The 21,425-nt window shown below is 43.0% G+C and overlaps 1 protein-coding gene across 4 annotated transcripts in view; it reads right to left on the reverse strand.

The window, feature by feature from the left end:
* Nucleotides 1–10,697: 10,697 nt before the first annotated feature.
* LOC308097463 (dystroglycan 1-like) overlaps nt 10,698–21,425 on the reverse strand; it is a 28,502-nt gene continuing 17,774 nt past the window's right edge. For all 4 annotated transcript variants that reach the window (XM_080445222.1, XM_080445225.1, XM_080445223.1 and 1 more), the window contains exon 4: nt 10,698–13,422. In XM_080445222.1, the coding sequence (XP_080301348.1) occupies nt 11,167–13,422 (2,256 nt within the window). In that variant the 3' untranslated portion in view covers nt 10,698–11,166. The remainder of the gene's footprint in view (nt 13,423–21,425) is intronic.

Genomic DNA, 21,425 nt, shown 5'->3' on the forward strand with positions numbered 1-21,425 from the left:
TATACTGATGCCCTGAAAATGCAGAAGGATTTTGATTGGCCATTTGCTTTTGCATTATTCATCAAATTACTCTGAAACTGATGCCAACAATTGTCGTTCACCACTGTCATTGTCTACTGTCATTACCATTAGTTGTGGTATAGACTCTATAGCCGTAGAACCCTTTACAGTTATCATTCTTGGTGTGGAGGGACAGCCCTCTACACTTATTTACATTTCACATCACATTTCTCATTGTGTAAAATGATCTAAAACACAGCATGAGCACTTGTTAGTTTCAGGTTACTTTTGGTCAAAGCGGGGATCGAACTGACGACCTTGGGATCCAGGCTCCCCCTTCTTAGAAATGCTAGTTTTAACATTTCAGTGCTTCTTGAAAATATTCGGATACATAATTGCTTGCAGTAGGATTTTGCATGAAGCTGAGTTAGAATTGCATCCATTCCCTTCCTTTTTCTCAAAATTTCTCTCCTTTTCCCTGCTTTCTTCTCTTTTTCTTCATCCCCCTTACAGTCCAAGGAAGAGCTCTTGACTTCAGACCTCAAGTTCATGGGATCGAATCCCAGCACAGGAAACACGGCATCTGAGCAATCTGGCTCCCATGGGTCTACTAACTTTTTTCGCCTTTATGGCCATTGCCATTGCCAATGCATTGGGCGCTTAAAGTTAAATATTTCAAAAACTACAAATTATTTCAAAGTAAAAAATCTCAAGCATACTGTAGCAGCAAACAGGAAACACTCAGACATCACTACAAAACAAAAGGTACACAAGTGTAAATTAAAACCAGAACTGAGAAGATATATTTCTAAAATATGTAAAGAAACACAACTGTATTGTAAAACACCAAGTATAAGAAACAAGGAACACAACAAGAAAAAACAACAGTTATTGTTAAAAAACATCTGTTGGAACATTTTTCTCTGCACCCAGATTTACTCTTTCATTGAGAGCAAACAGAGGGATGTTTAATGTCATCAAAATACAAATCCGTTATTGTCATATCTTATAGTCATTAAATAGAGTTGCATATCAGTGTGGCTCAGGAGATATACCAGGGATTTATAAGCTGAAGGTTTAGAGTTTGAAACTCCTTAATATAATTTTTCACTCTCAATCTAAAATCGAAGAGGTTGGTTAAGTATTGCATTCTTACGTGAGTATTCCATGTTAGTGTGGCTCGAGGTATTATTCAGGGTTTTATAAATAAAAGGTTCAGGGATCAAACCTCGTGAAGAACATTTTCATAATTTAGATAGATCTATCTAAATTCTAAAAGGTGGGTTAAATATTACATACTCGGTTGCATCTTCAATGCCAGTGTGGCTCAAACGTTAAATCAGTGGTTTATAAACAGAAAGTTTAAGGGCCAAAACTCCAGAAGGAAAAGCTTCACTCTCCGTCTAAATTCTCAAAGGTGGGTGAAGTATTACATTCTCAGCATGTTGCATGCTAGCATGGCACATGAGTCAGGAGTACAAACCATGGCTCAAATGATAAATCAGGGGTTCATAATCAGAATATTCTGGGTTCAAAACTCCCAAAGAACATTTTTCACTGTCCATCTGAATTGTGAAAGGTGATTTAAGTATTACATTTCCAATTTCATCTCCTATGTCAGTGTGGCTCAATAGATGAATCAGGGGTTTATAATCCAAAGGTTCTGTGTTCAAAGCTCTCAAAGAGCATTTTTCCCTTTCCATCTAAATTGTGAAAGGTGAGTTACTGTAACTATTACATTCCCGATTGCTTCTCCCATGCTAGCATGGCTCGAATGATGAATCAGGGTTTTAAAATCCAAAGGTTCTGGGTTCAAAACTCCCAAAGAGCATTTTTCACTTTCCATCTAAATTGTAAAAGGTAAGTTAAGTATTACATTCACAGTTCTATCTCCTATGTCAGTGTGGCTCAATAGATGAACCGGGGGTTTATAATCCAAAGATTGTGGATTCAAAGCTCCCAAAGAACAATTTTCACTTTCCATCTAAATTGTGAAAGGTGAGTTAACTATTACATTCCCAAATGCTTCTCCTATGTCAGTGTGGCTCAATAGATGAATCAGGGGTTTAAAATCCAAAGGTTCTGGGTTCAAAACTCCCAAAGAGCATTTTTCACTTTCCATCTAAATTGTAAAAGGTGAGTTAACTATTAGATTCCCGGTTGTATCTCCTATGTCAGTGTGGCTCAATAGATGAATCAGGGGTTTATAAACCAAAGGTTCAGGGATCAAAGCTCCCGAAGATCATTTTTCACTTTGCATTTAAATTGTAAAAGGTGAGTTAAGTATTACATTCCCGATTTCATCTTCTATGCCAGCGTGGCTCAATAGATGAATCAGGGGTTTATAAACTAAAGGTTCAGGGTTCAAAGCTCGATTAATACAAAAGACAACTCCAACAACTAATACAAAATATCTCACACAACCAAAACAACAATCAATACAGAACTTCAATAAAAAAACATAAAACAGTGGTCAAATAAGTCATCTATAATACCAATACTGTCAATGACATTCAACAAAAATTCCTTTGCTTAGTATGTAAATGTATTAAGCTCCTCCCACTGGAGGTGGGCTTTACCCATACTCCTCCCCCTCCTACCGGAGCTAAAAGAGGGCGTGAGGAGTGAGGCGCGCTGATTCCACGCTCCTCGCCTTAAAAAGAGCAAAGATAGAGATTTACCAGGACCAAGATTCAAACCCCCAACCTTCCACCTGCGAGGCCTCTCCTTTTCTCTTGCACCACCAGGCTTTTCACACAAGTTAAAAACTTGAGGTAATATTTGAAGTTTAAGGGAGAGGTGGCAGGTGAAAAGTTGAAAGTCTACAGCTAACACCTCTCCCCCTGACAGAATGACTGAATCTACTAGATTCACTGATGATCAGGGTTCATTATGACACAACCTTTTTGAGTTTTAGGTTATTGTTAAAAACCATCTGTTGAAAAAGAAAATGCAACAGATGGTTGGAGAGCACACAGAGGGATGTTTAATGTTATCAAAACACATATTCGTTAGTCATATCTTTAAGTCATTTATCAATTTCAGAAGACCAAAACTAGCAGTTTTAATCAAGAGTGTGAACCTGGCTCAGAGTTCAAACAAAATAAGAGCAATACACTTAAACACACAATTGATTAGGAATATAAAGACAAAGGCTAATTAACTCATTGTTTAGGGAGTGAGTTAGTCTGCAGAATTAGTGGATGTGTGTAAAGCAGTGGTTTTCAAAGTGGGGTCCAGGGGACCCTCATGGTTTCTTGAGGGGGGTTCTGAATGTCCCCTTACATTTCTGTAACTCCCGAGAGTGTACAAAATGGAACCAAATGGACCCCTAATGGTCCATTTGTACACTCTTAGAGATATGGGGGTCATTGAAATTAAAATGTCTTAGAAGTAAGGAGTTGGATGATGGGTGCAAACCAAAAGACAAACAAGCCAAAATGTGAGAGGGGAGAATGAGAGACTCCAAAAGTAATGAAGACTGCTGTCACTATGCGAGTCAGGAGGGAGTGCAGGACAGAAAGACCAAGGCAGACTAGTTCAGATACAAGGGGTTTTCTTTTTTTTATTATGACAAAAACCAGGGAACACAAGGAGCACGAGAAGGACTAGGAGGGCACTTGCAAGTTTCACTTGTAAAAGCACAAGAAGAAAGCCTACATACACCGAATCAAGGAGACAAGATCAAACCCTATGATACTCACAGACAACTACATACAACAAACAGACTGGCAGTGAAGGGCAAACAGAAACTCATTGGAGACACAGGTGCGTATGTATGGACAATCAACACACGATTGGCTAGGGCTAAACAAGACACAGGTGAACAACATTTGGAAATGACAGGGTGATACAAGACAGGTAGGTACAGTACATGTCCATAGTAAGGTGGAATTTTTAAATTTTGAATCAAGTTTATAGGTTAAAGTATGAAGGAACAGCGAGGTGCCAAAGTTTTCAGATGTACGTTTTAAAAGTGAAATATCTCAAAAACTACAAAATATTTCAAAGTAAAAAGTTCAAGCATTTGTGTCCACAGTAAGATGAATTATAAAAAGTGTGAATGGAGTTTCTAGGTGAAAGTGTTTCTTGAGGTGCCAAAACTTTTAAAGGAGTATATTTCTAAAACTATGAAACATTTCAAAGATTCGTTTTCAGGCAAACATGTTCACAGTAAGATGAACATTTTAAAGTTTGAATGGGCTTTCTAGGTCTAAGTATGTAGGACTAGTAGGTCAGGGGATCTAGAACCCCCATTCAAACTTTAAAATGTTCATCTTAATGTGGACATGTTTGCCTGAAAAGGAATCTTTGAAATGTTTCATAGTTTTAGAATTGAACTCCTTTAAAAGTTCAGAGATTTATAATGGAGGCCGATGGAAGATTTTGGGACCTAAAAAAAAACACTTTCACCTAGAAACTCCATTCACAGTTAAAAAATTCCACCTTACTGTGGACATGCATCCTTGAGATGTTTTACTTTGAAATGATGTGTAGTTTTTTGAAATATTTAACTTTAAGCGCCCAATGCATTGTCAATGGCAATTATTATAGTATATTTTTACTACATTATATAGTTATACTCTAAATTATAGTAGTTATACTCTATTATCTTTCCTCTCCCCTTATCTAACTCCACCCCTTCCTTCACCTAGCCTTCCCCTATCTAGCCCCACCCCTTTCTCCACATAGCCCCTCCCCTTCCTTCCTCCCTCTCACAATCTTTCTGTAATATTTCAGCTGCCCGTTTATATCTTCTCTATAACCCTTCTGCTTTATTGTCTGGAAACCACGGGGGACACAGCCCCCCGCGCCCACCCACACACACTTACTTATGGATGAGATGATCTTCTGTAGGCTACCTTGGGCTTCACTGGGATTTGAACCAGGTGCTGATGCCTGAGCTACAATTTACCAGGTATTCCTGCGCCACTAATCCTGTGACTAGTTCACTTTGCTTCTGAGGGAACGTACATAATCCTCATTGCTTTCCGGGCGGTGTAGTTCTTCTGAAAGCCAGTCTGTAAAGGAAAGTTGCAGGGTAAAGACTGAGTGGGGTTTGAACACACAACCTGGATCTTTAAACAGTTTCTCTACTCACTGAGCTACAGGCTGCCTTGCTATGACTAGGTCTTCAGTCCATCTTGACGAACAACACACAACAACACAACCGAAATAACACAAAAATGTAACAGCATATTCTTTTATTTATGGTTTGTTGTGCTGTGCTTGTCTAGATGTTTGAATGTTAATGAACCTCAATGGAAACAAGCCTTTGGCTTTTCTGTCATTATCTATTTGCCCTTCAATCCACAGTGGGATCCAGTGATGTGGCCCACTGCGTTTTTAAGCCTGCCTGAGAAACAGAATGTTATGTGTTGATTCTTAACCCTGACATTGTGTGAAATTCCAATACATTTGGAATAAATATATAGATATATTCTTTTTAAGTTTTGAATATAAATATTTTTCATGGGGGGCCCTGACACTACATATTTTCACATTGGGGTTCACTGTCAAATACATGTCAATTTGGGGGGTCCTTGACAACAAAAGGTTTTAGAACCACAGATTCCAAGGTGGCAGCTGTAGCTGAATGGATAGAGTGACTGACTAGTGAGCCAAAGGTAACAGGTTCTAGGTTCAACCACAGCAGAAAGTCAGGATTTCCCTGAGCAAGACATTTCTGAGGGCAGACATCAACTGGGTAAAAAAAGCTGCATTCAAATATGTAATATTAGGAGTGAAAAGTTTTTTCACTCCAACTGCACAGGACAGCAGTTTTATGTCTGTTTACATGTATGTTATTTTCAGCGATGGAGACAAACCGCACAGACATTCACTGTACTTTAGTACATTTTGTAAACATCTTCAGGAGCACGCATAATCCAAAACTGTTACTTTTCACGAAATGGAAGAAGAAATAAAAACTACCCGTGTTCCAATGGGTTCAATGTACCGTAGTTACTTAATCACAAACTTGTGTTAATACCTTTCATTGGTTAGAGCGGCACTATGTACCTATTTTTTATGAATAAAATGTAATTTTGTCCAATCTGTATGGTAGAGTATGTTAATACAATTGTGGTGGTTGTATTTTGTCTCCCTGCTATTCTATTGAGACATTTAGATCGTGTCAAAGGTCATGTCTCACCTAAACAAAAATGTCAGGACTTGCGCAGGAAACCGGGTTCAAGTCCAGGTTGGAAGAGGAAAGTTACATAGTGCAGCTTTAAATGATTTATAAAACCCACGAATAGACTTGATCAACTTGATAATAGAATAGATTTTTTTGTTTGCTATAAAAAAAAATAGATATACAAGCTCAAAGCACGAGCTTGTAGATCTGCTATTTTTCTCTTGAAAGTGATTTAGAAGGCATTTGTAGAAATCGGCCTCAGGTCTTCTAGTTCATGTCCCAGTTCACCAAATCCCTTTTGTAGAAAGAAAACACCAAGGAATATGCAAGCGATTTGAGGCTTTACAAATAGTAGTACATCTTTATTAATATATTTTCATAAAACAATTTAAGACTGTATCAAAAACTCAGTAAAAACATTAGATTTAACCATTTTTTCTTCTTATGGTGATATTATCAGATATGAAACGTACATTATTCACGTCCATTATTGTGGCCCCCCCCTGCCCACCCACCCCCCTCCTCAATCCCATCATATTCTTAACATGATGCATTGTTTTCAGTGATGGGCAAGTAAACGTTTTTATTTTTATTTTAATATCCCCCCCGCCCCCCGCCGACAAACTATATCAAGTTGTTTATTCCCCCCCATTACGTGAGATCAATAAATCTAGACAGACGATTTAAAAAATAAAATGATTTCCCCGCCCCTTTTTAACCACCTAACTAAGTGATGAGATCCTCGGGTTCCACAGGCAACGCCATTATGTACACACACACTGGTAGCATACAGTACAACTACGCCATCTGGAGGCAGAGCAGTGGTAATGAAATAGTACAGCTCCACACATACAGCCCCGATTTTCAACCACTTTCAATCAAGTCCCTACGTTGTGCATGTCGTTATAGACATTTTCAAAAACTTTTTGAATAGGACTTAAGGCAGGGGTCTTCAACAGGGGGTCCTCAGAGTTACTACAGGGAGTCCGCCAAATCTTTGTGTGATATGATTTTTTTTTTTTACATTCACCACTTGAACCCTAGCATCCTCTTTTGTGAGGAGAACTGGCAAAGAGTTATAGGTGTAGAGGGTAAAAAGAGCAGCAAATGTTTATCTGAAACACAATTTTATACAATATAGAGGGGGTCCCTGTTTCATCTCTCTCTCAGCTAGGGGGTCCTTGGCCTGAAAACGTTGAAGACCCCTGACTTAAGGGGTAAATCCAGTGTGTTTATTTCCTCTCTATCAAATGTAATGGTTGCTAGTTGAATGTTCTCAGATACAAACTTTAATTAAAAAAAAATTGATTAAAAGATTTTGCTCCAGACATCAGTAATCAGCTCTAGGACAATGTGGCATTGTTCAGCCTCTAGTACGCCATCTGGAGGCAGAGCAGTGCTAATGCAGCACTGTACCCAAAGTAAATGCAAAGAAATCTGTGCAAAATCAAATTAACTAAATTAGTATTTTTTTTAAAGAAAAAAAATCAGAATCAGAACACATTGTGAGCTTGTAGATCTGCTAGTTTTGAAAATTTTAGTACAATGGACCACAATGGAGCCTTTTGGGTCATCCTTTTTAAGCATAAACTGTGACTGTACTGCCTGTACTGTTAACAAATAAAGTATCTAATCAATCAAAAACTATTGAAAACAGTCACCTATAATGACAAGCAGAAAAATAGGGACGCCAGCCAGTTGAAAGTGGTTAAAAATCAAGGACACATAATTGCCAATATCGACGTAAAAGCAGAAATAAAACATGACATCGGTCTGGTTCCATACCGTACGTACCCCCACATCAAAACACAAACCGTGTGAATGTTAAGTTGATTGGTTTGGTCGTTGCCGCCCCTCCCCCCCCCCCTCATGACGCCTTTTCACAGCAGACATTTTGACAGGTAAAACACAGCCCAAGGCAGTAAGCGTTAATTGTGGAATGTGTTCTCATTCAGGGCAGCAGTGGGTACTCACAACATTTTCACGTCAAAAGGACTCAAATTGATATGCATTTGGCCGTTTTACTAAAGAGCTGGAGAGACAGAGAGACCCCCCCCCTGTTACTGAACAGTCTATAGCAGGGATCTTCAACGTTTTTTCAAGCCAAGGACCCCCTAGTTGATGAAAAAAGCCATATATGAGAGATGAAGCAGGGACCCCCACTAAATATTGTACAGAATTGTGTTGCAGACACATAGATAACATTCATGTTAATGTATTTTTGGACAGTTAACCACTTAAACCCTCAATATTTAGAAATACTTGGTCTGTTCTCCCCCCCCCCCCTCCGTCTACACCAAGCCTCTTTGCCGAAAATAGCAGATCCACCACCTCTCAACGCCTCGCAGTGCGAGGCGCTTGTAAATCTGCTATTTTCGCCTAATGTTCCCCTCAGAATAGGGATGCTAGGGGTCCAAGCGGTTAATGTAAAAAAAAAAAAAAAAATCCTATCACACAAAGATTTGCCCCCCCCTGTAGGGGGGGCAAATCCTAGGGGTTCCCGGTCCCGGACCCCCTGTTGAAGACCCCTGGTCTATAGCAATGACTATCAGAATAATATGAATTGTGGGCGTGTTTCATGTAGGGCTCACTGAGCGACAGCATGGACAGCTCCGGTGCAAGTTAACCCCTTGAACCCCAGCATCCATATTCTTGGGGGGGGGGGGGACATTCACCCCCAAAAAATGGCCGATTTACAAGGTTGAAGCTTGTAGCTTTTTTCCTAGAGACTAGAGGGTTTTAGTGGCACACGGAAACACCTAAATCGCACCCCGCAAATCAACAACCGTCGCCTTCAGCCGCTGTGGTGCGTTTCTTTTTTTTACCTTTCAAAATGGCCGCCGTGAAAAGGGTTCCACTGCGTGTCCCCTGCTGTGTTAAACCACGGCCGAGCCATCGACCCGACCCTCTCCCTCTCTCTCATTATGGCCGGTGTGTGTGTGTGTCACCCCACAATGTTTGTCTCGAACGCAACACTGATCGCCATGGTAACACCGCGGGCCACTCATATCGTTTCAAAGGCAGGATCAGTGGTACACACACGCACACGCACGCACACATAAAATAATGGGTCGTTATTATCTGTTTTGTAACTTAATTAGACTACATCTACAGGCATGATCAGTGTAACTTTTCTTTTTTTCGTTTTGATCAAGTAAAAGAGGAAACCTGTCAGTTGAGCAATGTTAAAAGGAAACCAACAAAAAAAAATTAGAAAATGATATCCTCCTCCTCCTTATTTGACTACCAGTTAATTTTCTCCCAAGACACTACTTAAATGTGCGAGGTTTAGCAAGAGTTTGCATACGTTATGTGCGCAAAGGTTTTGCAGGTGTTATCCAGAAGGGAGCAAAGCGTTGGAGAAACCAGAGAAAAACAACAAGATTGAAAGGTGAAAGAATGCGAGTAAAACATGGGTTTCATGCTTTTAGTTTGGCTTTTTGTGTATTCCATTCCCCCGCTAGTCTCTCGAGCCAGGCAGCTCCTTTCACAATCTTCAAATCGCTGTTGTCGGGCAGAAACCTCTTATCTCCATATTTTTCTTGATCATACTACAGCGTCACACAAAAGCATCAAAAGTAGCAGATCTAAAAGCGACGCAACACGTTTTGACCTCGTTGATTTACTACTTTTGCCATTTTTGAATAAGAATCCTGAAAAGTTACCGTTTTGGACATCATGAGGTTTCTACCCGACGAAATGCTGCACAGAAGTCCGTAACTACGCCTCCTGAACCGAGAACGGAAGCCGTCATCTGTTCCGTCTTCTCCCTTCACGAAAATATACTTTTAAAATATATTTTAGAATTTCCATTTCTGCTTATGGATAATGCCATTTGGTTTTACAGGAGAACACATTTACGTAACGGTGAGTGGGAGGGGAAGCGGTACTTCCGCCGGGTAGTTTATCGCATTTTCAGCGCTTCCGCTTGTACGACAGAAAGCGTTTGAAAACTGTGTGAAGCCAACGAGTCTGCCTCGAGAGACTGTACGTCCCCTCTAGAAATAACAGGTGCAAAGTAAGTCTTGGTAAACCTGGCTCCAAAAAAAAACCCTGTTATACTCGGTTGCATGTCGGCGTCGTGCGTCCGGAAATAGACAATGTTCAAGCTCACGCGAGCCAAATAGACCCTTACAGGTCTGTAACTCTGAGAGTGTACAAATGGAACCAAATGGACCCTTACAGGTCTGTAACTCTGAGAGTGTACAAATGGAACCATTTGTACACTCTCAGAGTTATGGTTGTCGTTGAAATTCTAACGTTTGAGAACCTCCGGCATTGTAATTGTATATCAGACGGAAACGGTTCCAAATGTGACGGAACCGATTCTGCTGGATCCGGTTCCTACGGTTCCCGGATCTCAACCCTACTTGTAGATCGGCTATTTCCCGGTCGTGTGAACAGGCGACACGCAAACCCGAGTATAAATCAAGCCTAAAAAAAAAAAAAAGAGTGGATGCCGAAACTGGTATAAAAGATTAACATTGTGAGGGAAGATCCTCGCAGTCTGTCGTCATGGTGATATTCTCTCCAAGGCCCCCCGTACATAAGCCTGCAGTCTTTTCCCTGCTTCCTTTTATAATTTTTCTATACAATAGAAACAGTACATCATCGATGAGAAAATGTGATTCTTCTTGGCAATAACAGATAAAAAAAGAAAAGATAAAGGAAAACAAACAAAAAAATGATGTATGCAAGAACTGGAAAGCGAGAACTGAAAGACGACAAAAAGAAAAAAAAGAAGAGCATTGGCGTCACAAACCGCTTGTCCTGTGTGTGTGTGTGTTCAAGTCCAGTAGTAAGAATTGTACAATACAAGTATCTTTATGATGGTCAGTCACGTATATGGGTAATGGTTTGCCTGCTCCTCTACAAAGTCAAAGCCGTCTCATCGAACGTTAATGTAAAATTACTCTTGTAATAGTTTTTTTTCTGTTCGTACAAACAAGCATCCCCCCCATTTAAGTGCTCCCCCACCTCCCCCCCCCCCCCCCCCCAAACCCCGGAAAAAAAAACCCGGGGGAGCGTTAGGGAGGCACGTAGGGAGGTGGTGACCGGTACGAGGTCATGTTCTTGGGCCGAGAGCCCTTGCCCTCGATGGGGACGGTGAAGGGAGGCGGGGGCTGGTAGGGGGGCGCGTTGGGGTCGTCGTCCTGGTAGATGGAGTACTCCTCCAGGAGGTCGGCGTTGAGGAGGGTGCTGTGCGGACCGCCCATGTTGGGGTACTCGGGCGGCGGCAGCGGGGGCTTCTCCTCCTGCAGGATGAGCGGGATGCTGGAGGAAGGCGGCGATTTGGAGTCGTCCAGCTCGTCGGCGAAGATGATGGGCACGCCCTTCTTGATGAAGGTGGCCTGCTCCTCGATGGTCATCTTGCCCTTGCGCTTCTTGCGGTAGCAGACCATGGCGATGACGCCGGCGATGAGCAGCAGCGCCGCCACCACCACGGCGGGGATGACGGTGTGCAGGTAGACGTCGTCCGTGCCCCGGGTGTCGTGCACGGGGATGGTGGTGGGCGTGGGGACGACGGGCGCGGGCACCTCTCCCGGCGGCACGAACGTGTAGCTCTGGCAGCGGTTGGCGCCGCGCACGGAGATGTTGATGGCCTTGAACTCGGGCTCCATGGCCTTGGTGAAGGCCAGCTTGGGCTTGCCCTGGGGGTCGGAGATCCTGTTGCTGAGAGCCATGATCTGGTCCTTGGGACAGGGACTCTGCTGCAGGCTGTTGTTGTACCACTCCACCACGATGGAGCCCTTGGTGATGCTCTTCAGGGTGACCGTGCTGGTGTTGCGGTCGCCCAGGGCGTACGCCAGCTTCTTGGTCAGGAGGATCTTCTTGTGGACGTCGTTGGCCAGGCTGTTGGGGTCGCCGTGGAAGCGGGCGGCGAACACGACCGAGGGCTTGTCGCTGGCCGACCAGCGGTTGACGCGGACCTCGAAGGCGTCCATGATGCTGCGGCCCCCCTTGTCGGTGGCCAGCATGAAGTACTCGTGCTTGCCCTCGTGCTGCTCCTCCGGCAGGCCGTACAGGAGCTGGATGGTGCTGTTGAACTGGATCCAGGACGTCTCGCTCACCGCTTCCTTCGGGGTCTTCTTCAGCGTCAGCCGCAGGTTGTCGGCGGTGCCGTCCTCCTTGTCGAAGAACGTGTCGGGGGGGATCTTGACCTCGAAGTAGGTGCCGACCCACGTGTTCACCTCGTCGATGGCGTTGCGTATCTGCGGCATGGTGTTCTCCGGAGCCGGGGTCAGGGTGGTGGTGCGCACGGTCGGCTTGGCCGTCGTGCTCTTGATCCGCGGCTTCTTGGTGGGCTTCTTGGTGGAGGCGGTCTTGGGCTTCCTCGTGGTGCTGGGCGGCGTCGGCACGGCCGTGGCCTCCACGAACGTGGGCCGGGTCGCGGTGGGCTGGATGGGGACGGAGCTGGTGGTCCCGAGCACTCTGGTGGGCTGGGGAGGCCCCAGCGCGGGCGTGTGGGCGATCTGATCCCTGAGCCTGATGGTCGGCTTCACCGGGAGAGGCAGAGGGCCGCGGACGGGGGTCGCGGAGCTGTCCGTTGCCGGGGCGATGGCGGGAGACGTAGGGGTGGGGACGACGCGCGTGGGGGGCGCGGGGTGAGTGGTCGGGGGGGGCAGGGAGGGAACGGGAGTCGGGGTGTTATACAACTGTCTCCTGAGCCGTTTCACCCCGTGGGGCTTTTTGTTGACGATGTGCCAGCCAACCACTGGATAGCCCAGCTTGGCCGACATGGTCCCATCCTTGGCCGGGGATTGGACGCTGCTGATGTCGGGTATGTTGCTCTGGTCCAGGGCGCAGCCCACCTTCCACGACAGCAGCGCCCCGTTCTCCACCACCTTTTTGGCGTTGCCGGGTCCGGCCATGAAGGCCGACATGTCGAACAGCCGGTTGTTGACGACCGGCACCACCCGCATGTGCTCCAGGGGGACGTGGGAGAAGCTTCGCATGACGCCCATCAGGTCGACCCTCTGCTCGGCCGCCATCTTGGTCAGGTCGGCGTCCAGGATGACGGTGAGGACGGTGACGGGCTCCTCAGTGCCGCAGGTGAACGGCTGCGGGCCGCCGCCCACGTCGGACTGCAGAGCCAGGAGGGCGGGCTCCGTGTCTGCCCGCTCCTCCGGGTAAACCTCCAGGGAGAAGAAGTCCGTTTCCTCTCCGGACACGGAGAGATGGTGCACGCCTTTGTCCTGCTCCAGGGCCACGCCCCGGAGGATGCAGCGCTCTCTGTCCCAGGACAGCCACGAGGGTAAGCTCTCCTTCCCCATCTCAGTGAGCTACAGGAGAAAAGAAGGGAGGGGGGGGGCAGGGACAGACAATAGTTTAAAGATCTGGACAGCAGGGCAAACCATTAAAATATTGTTAGTTGCTAAGGACAACAAGAGTAAGACACATTACATACTTTTTCGATTAATCAAATAATCGAGAAGTTTGTTTTCTTTATATAACCAATTTTCATTATATATCAATGAATCGATCAACCACATGCATTATTTTATACATTATACTTTGTCACACAACGTGTGTCATGCAAAAATAGTAAAAAATAGCAGATCTACATGCTTACAAGGTCTTAGGCAGATCGGCTATATTCACAATTTTTCTTTGTTTTCGCTTTTTAAACTGATGAGCCAAACATTAGGGCCCAGAAGAAGGCTTGTTTGTGTCGCTACCCAGCTCTGTTTTAACATGCCAACATTTACTAGACATGGGTTTCGCACTCGTTGTATTTTATACAAAAAGAAAAAAAACTTAGTCTTCTCCTGCCGTTCAAAGAAAGCAACACAGTCTGTCGTGTTTTTTTCTTTTACCCATTAAGACTAACATGGGTTAGTTTACAGCTTTTGGTATTGTAGGGGTGGGTGGCCTTTCTTTTGTTTCGGTATCCATTTGTTTATGTGTAAAGTTAGGTAAGAACTATGTATTTCTGTTTGGTACAGGTAAGCATAGGCTTTTGTTTTGAGGATGTTTTTATGTACAAGGGCCCACCCTGAGGTAATTTACCCATGTTTTAAACATTGTGTAATAAATCACTGTCTTTTGGACATTTGAAACTTGTGTTGACTGGTTGTGATTGGGGACTGGGAAGGAGGGAGGTCCATTTTGTGTTGTGACCATAGGCTCGGCTAGGCCTTCCACGAATGCCTCGCACGTTCCGGCCTGGCGGGGGATAAAAATAACAATTATTCTTATGGATGAATCAAAGTAATTGGGGCACTCGGGTGGCGCAGTGGTAAAGTCACTGCCCACCACCACGGAGGTTGTGGGTTCAAATCCAACGTGATGCATCCGGCGTTGTCGAGCGTCTACACGAACACAATTGGTTCGGGGGAGGAGGAGGGTTATATCGGTCATTGCACGTATTCCTACAGGCTGGGGCGGCACCTGTCAGCATGTAGTGTTGGGCGGGAGGAGTAGCAAAAAGGCTCTACATCCTCCCGGTGGGGGCTCCTCACTGGCAGGTGAGTCAGTAGGATACGACAGCAGTGACAACACAGGAATGTGTGTGGGGAGGAATCAAATTGGCATGACGACTAAATTGTGGAGAAAAAGGGGTAAAAAATAATTGGCAACTCTAAACTAACACATTGAGTGCCATACACTGGTTCGGACCGTTTTTGGCCCATTTTTTTGTATACGTGGGGCCCACGTGGGGCGCTCTAACGAAACTTTGGGATCATCCAAGGAGTCTCTGAGAAGGAGAGGCCGGATGTGGATCCATGTCAAAAATCCTTCCGGTCGGCCGCTCCAATGTTAACTCCTTGACTAAAAGCTTAATATCTCCATTTCTTTTTAACGTGGTGGAAGTGAGCCGTTTTCGATCGGCGATCACTCTGCAATGGAGTATCGCGTTAGAAATATTTTGTTCCAGTCTCGCACGCACGCTTTGTTTACATGCACTTCCGCGTCGGGGCTTCTACAGCACGAAACATATCAACGTAAGTGGATGGAAGATATGCAGGCACTGAACATACCCTATTTTAATAAACCTCTGGTACACAATGTGTAAAAAAATAATAATAATAATCTAAGTAATTGCTACAATAACCGCTAAGAAAGTAATCAATAGTTGCAGCCACACATTCCATACAAATACAGTTAGTTAAATCTGTGAACAGGAAGGACATGGGTGCATGCTCCCAGTCACAAACTGACAACCGTGAGTCACCCCCCCCCTCCCCCCCTTTTGAGTTATTACCATATGACAGGATATATGATTGTGCATCACACTACGGGCCAATCATAATTTCATTTCATTCATGAGTCGAGCCGGAAAAAATTGCACCACCGTCAGCTTCGATCAGCAGTGATGTGGTGATAACCTGAATGCTAAAATACTATGCATTAGTCTAAACATTCCTACTGTAACACTACAGCCACAGCAAAAGAAGGAAACAAGAGGTTCTTAACCCAGCAAGACCGGGAAAGCATCCATCATAATTTTAGATTTGAACCATTATCTTATACTTTGGGCTATTCAAAAATAGCAGATCTACAAGCTCATAGCGCGGCACTCGGTGCCGCGCTATGAGCTTGTAGATCTGCTATTTTTGAAAAATCATGAAAATGTGTGCAACTCTTTGAATACATGTTTTTTAAAGCGAACATTTGTAACTCAAATCTTTGCTTCTGGGGGATTCTACAAATGTCTTCTGAATCTTAACTGTTTTTTAAAAACATTTTGGTTGCTATAATCAGTGGTTCTCAAACTGTTTCATGTCAAGGAGCCCCAAAATGATATGTATTTGGCCGTGGACCCCCATCTCAAAATATGTTGTTACAGGGCCCACCCCCGGAAGCAAATATTTGAGTAAAAGAAACTCGGTGCCGCTCTATGAGCTTGTAGATCTGCTATTTTTGAATAGCTAAAGTATAAAATACTGGTTAAAGTGGTTACACACAGATGCGTTCCCGGTTTGAATGGGTTAAGATATAGAATGGCCATGTGGCCTAATTTAAGCAAAGAAACAAAAGGCTGACAAAATGTATTAGTTGCACAAATCTAAGCCTGGAGACATCTATCCAATGGTGCCTGAAAACGGTTTGTTTGATCGTTTCATCATCCATCCACCCACGCTCGTTGACAGACTTTGCAAGAGAAACGAGCGGTCAAGGTCTACGAAAACAAGCCCAAAAGAAGCGACTAAGCCACATGAGCGCACACGCACACACACACACACACACACACACACACAGCTAATGAAAATAGCAGATCTAGAAGCTGATGCGAGTACGCGTTGTGAGCTGCCAGGATGTCAGGCAGCTACTTTAAAAAAATAGATAAACTGCCCACAAAAAGTTAACTTAAAACTTTGGTCAATTATCCCCCCCCCCCCCAATTAATAATACAAATTGGTATTGTATATTTTTATCGTTGATTAGTCACCTTTACAACGAGGAAAACATGTAACATAACAATGAGGCATCAAATCATCCAGACTAATGAAGGATAAGTCTTAGCTCCATGTGTTCCACAACATGGTCTAGTCAGTTATGTAATGCACTTATATGGCCTTGAAAGAGATCTTGCTTAACTCATTGAGTGCCAGATTTTTTTTTTCTTTTTAAACGTTTTGTTGATTTGTTTTTGTTCTTTTACATACTCATAGGTAGTACAATTGAGAGCCATAATTGCCAGATTTTTTTCTATATTATGTTGTCCCAGTGCCAGAGTTTTTTTCAAAGTAAAAAAAAAGTGCTTAGGAAGCGAGATACAGCCTTTTTCAGTTATACGTTAAACAAGGAGTGGATGGAGCTGCAAATCTTCAGATAATGATATCTTGGGTTCTGAACATGTTTTTGAAAAAAAAACGTCATTGGCACGTTGCGCCATAGCGACAAAAAAGGTGAAACACGTTAATGGCACTCAATGAGTTAATCTATTAACTCATTCAGTGCCAATGAAATAAAAAAATAATTGCAAACTGTGCCAGCCATTTTTCAATTTTCTTATACCTTTTTCAAGTAGTCACGGAATATTTATCTCTGTGCGGTTTCACAAATGTCAACAAGGTCATTGGACCTTGTTGACATTAATTGTCTGCATTTTGAAAATAACATAATAACATTGAAAAATACATAGTAAAAAAAGAGTGCTCAGGAGCCGAGATACAGCCCTTTTCGGTAATAAGTTAAACAAGAAGTGGATGGAGCAGCAAATCTTCAAATGATGATATCTTGGGTTCTGAACGTTTTTCCCCCCCAAAAAAATTAATTTATATTTTTCAAAAATAGCAGATATACAAGCTCAAAGCGCGGCACGAGTGCTGCTCTATGAGCTTGTACATCTGCATATTTTTTTTTTAACGTGAACATTTGTGCAAATCTTTACAAATGTCTTCTAAAAAAAACAGTTTTCTGAAAAACTGATGTTGCAGTGGTTTCCAAACATTTTCATGTCAAGGACCCCCCAAAATTATATGTATTTGGCCACCGACCCAATAAAAATATGTTGTTCCAGTGACCCCCAGAAGCAAAGATTTGAGTTGTTTCAAAAAAATATTTGTATTCAAAGATTGTGCCGCGCTATGAGCTTGTAGATCTGCTATTTTTGAATAGCCAAAGTATAAAACTAGAAAAAGTGCTCCTCGGAGCACAGGTCTCCGCCAGGTCAGGTAGGATAGTGTGGGGCAGCAATGTTCGGAATTCGCCAATCAGGCTGGAATGTGAAAAATCTGGCGGATCGGACGGATCCGTCTTGATCAGTTGAATATAGAGATCATGTGTACCGATTTGCGTGATGTTTGGATAAAATCTGAAGGAGTAATAAAAAAAATAGTTTTATATAAGTCGCCCTCCTGGTGGCGCTATAATAGGGCAATGTTGAAAGGGTGGCATTTGTTCGTCAACGTAGAGCAAATGTGTGTGCGAAGTTTCTCCGCAAGCGTTCATGATTTGCAACATTTTGTTCAAAACGGCCACTCCTGCAAACTTTAGCTGTCAATCTTAGCCAATCAGGATGGAATATGAAAACAGATCCGTCTTGATCACATGACTATAGAGATCATGTCTACGGATTTGCGTGAAATTTTGATAAAATGTGAAGGAGTAATGTCAAAAAATTAGTTTTATATAAGTCGGCCTCCTGGTGGCGCTATAAAAGGCAGATGTGAAAAATGCAGGGCAAAGGTTTTTCCTGACCTCTAGGGAGTGCACATACAAAGTTTTACACAGATCGGTGCAGTTATAGGTAAAAACAGTAATCGGCATGCTATAGCGCCACCATGAGTCTGATTTGAAAATGTTGAAGTGGCATGTCTTCCTCGCCCTAATGGGAATGTGCGTGCAAAATTGCACGGAAATTGCAAGCTGTGTTCATGATTTGAGGTATTTTGTTCAAAACGGCGCACTCCTGCAAACTTTGGAAGCCATTTTTTGCCAATCAGGATGGAATCTGAAAAATCTGAAAGACCTGTTTTGTGTAATGACTATAGAGATACTGTGTACCGGTATTTGCGTGACGTTTGGACAAAATCTGTAGGAGTAGTCTCAAAAAGCGGCCACCTGGTGGCGCTATAACAGGCCCATGTGAAAAATTTGGGGCAAAAGTTCTGAATTGGCATCCAGGGAGTGTGTGTGTGCACAGCTTCGCTGCGATCAAGCCAACAGTGCCGGAGATAACCTGTTCACAGACGGACACACACACATACGGACGGACGGACGGACAGGGTGCAAAACATACTCTCTCGCCATGCCTTTCGGCCTGGTGGAGACAATAATGATTATAGCTTAAATCTAAAATGACACAGATGCGTACACTCGTTGCACAAGAAAACTTTCAGTGGCTGTCAAAGTGAACATTTTGGAATGGAACATAAGGAAATAGAGCCTCGAACAAAACTGGATTTTTTTTGGGGGGGCGACTTCAACGATCCCTCAAATGTGGTTATCAGACACTTTGTAACAAAGATATGTAGTGGAGGCAGGATTATTTTACAGTTTAACAATACACGCTATTGTCCAAAAAGTACATCCAGTGCAGCGAGACTGTAGAACTCACTGTGACTTTCTAATCTTCAGCTTAGATCTCTAAATGATCCATCCTGTTGCAGTGGTGGCCGAAAGTAAAAGTTTTTGTTTGAGTCATCCCAACGTTTGCAGAAAATGGCAGTTCAAAACGCGTTCCGTTGGGATGCGGTGCAAGATTGCAGATCAGCCATTTTCGGTTAGTTTACCAAGCCATTAGTAGTGTTAGTTTACCAAGTATAGAGGGTTTAACCTATTCAAACCGGGAAAGCATCATTTTTTTTTCTGACATTTGTGCAAATCTTTGAATACATGTTTTTTATAGTGAACATTTTTTACTCAAATCTTTGCTTCTGGGGATTTTACAAATATCTTCTAAATCCTAACTTATGTTGCTATACTATCAGTGGTTCTCAAACTTTTTCCATGTCAAGGACCCCCAAAATGATATGCATTTGTCAGATTCCCCCATTCTCAAAATATTTTGTTTCAGGGACCCCCAGAAGCAAAGATTTGAGTTAAAAATGTATATACATTCTAAGATTTGCACACGTTTTCACGATTTTCTTGTATAGCACAGAGTGCCGCGCTTATGAGCTTGTAGATCTGCTATTTTTGAATAGCCAAATAAATCTAAAGTGACAGAGATGCGTTCCTGGATTGAAATGGGCTAAGCAGTTAAGATGTTTTAAATAATGGCACTTTACAGGATTTTATTAACTGCTTAAGTGCCACTGGACGTCTAAGACGTCCGTTTTAACATAAGCCCTGAGTGCCACTGGACGTCTGGACGTTTTTTTTGGGGGGGGGGGGGGGGGAATGTTCAGAACCCAAGATATGATGATTTGAAAATGTTCTGCTTCATTCACTCTTTGTTTAACTTCTTACTGAAAAAGGCTGTATCTCGGCTCCTAAGCACTTTTTTTTTACAATGAATTTTGGCTGTGGCACTCAAGAGCCAAACTGCCATAAATAAGCCGGGCACTGAATGAGTTAAGATTATGGTGCCTGGCTGAGCAACGCAGCACCTCATGTGATCTCAGGTCATGTGACCACATGTGGAATGAGATGCAGTCAGTTAAACCCGCAGTGGTAATGGACCAATGGTTGCCATGTCTGGGAAGACACCTTATATAGACCTAGGGTTCCCAAACGTTTCAGGCCGCGACCCCTACCCCCCCCCCCCCCCGCCCAAAATAATCATATTTTAACTGGGTACCCCAGAGCTAGAGAAAACCTTAAGGTAGGTCTCCACCAGACCGAGTTTGGGCCAACTTGGCGTCGGGAAGCGTTCGATATAGTCGTCCAGTCGGTTAGGGGTCCGTCGGGTGGTCCGTCGGGACCTTTTCGGCCGACCCAGAGCCGACCGAACATGTTCAGTTCTTTGGCCGATTGGGGCCCGACTGGGAGTAGCCATGTTGCAGAGAAGCAGTGACAACAACAGCGCAACGAGGCTGTCGGTGTTGCCAGATTATGTGAGAGAAACAAGCGACCATGTCTATGAAAACCTACATTCACTGTTTCTCGTTGTTGCTCCCAGAGAGAGAGATTGATTGATTTGACCTACTTTTGCGCTGTGGTGATGTAATTTATTGGGAGCAGGTGTGTAAGATTCCAATAGTATAAACATTTTAATTGGCTTTCATATACTCTTAATATATATTTTTTAAATGAGATTTGGCCTTATAGATCGAAATGTGCTCAGTTTTGGCTATTTTCTGGGTGTTAATTTCAATAAATTAATTAATGTATTTATTTTTGATTATTCGAATAACCGTTTTCAATAATGTTGTGTACACGTCAGCAGTGGTGGAAAAAGTATTCAAATGTTTTACTTGAGTAAAAGTATCAATGCAATAGATGTACTCTGAGTCTGTAACAAGTAAAAGTCCGGAATTCAACATTTACTTGAGAAAAAGTACTAAAGTATTGATATAAAAATGTAATTAAAGTACCAAAAGTAAAAGTACTAAAATGTTTGATAATAGCAGATCTACAAGCTCAGAACGCGTGCATCGCAACACGTTGTGAGCTTGTAGATCTGCTATTTTCAAATAGCTTATAGGTATAAAATAGGGCTAAAGTGGTTAATGTATGTTTTATAATGATTTATATCTGCAAAGTAACTAGTAACTAAACATTTCAAATAATTGTTGTGGAGTCAAAGTATAGACAATTGGAAATACTCCAGTAAAGTAAAAGTACCTCAAAATTGTACTTAAGTACAGTACTTGAGTAAATGTACTAGTTACTTTACACCACTGCATGTCAGTGAAGAAAAAAAGAAAAAACGCTGGGAACATCCCTATATTTA

Source organism: Gymnoscopelus braueri (assembly GCF_963280865.1).
Source record: "Gymnoscopelus braueri genome assembly, chromosome: 12".
NCBI classification, from domain to species: Eukaryota; Metazoa; Chordata; class Actinopteri; order Myctophiformes; family Myctophidae; genus Gymnoscopelus; species Gymnoscopelus braueri.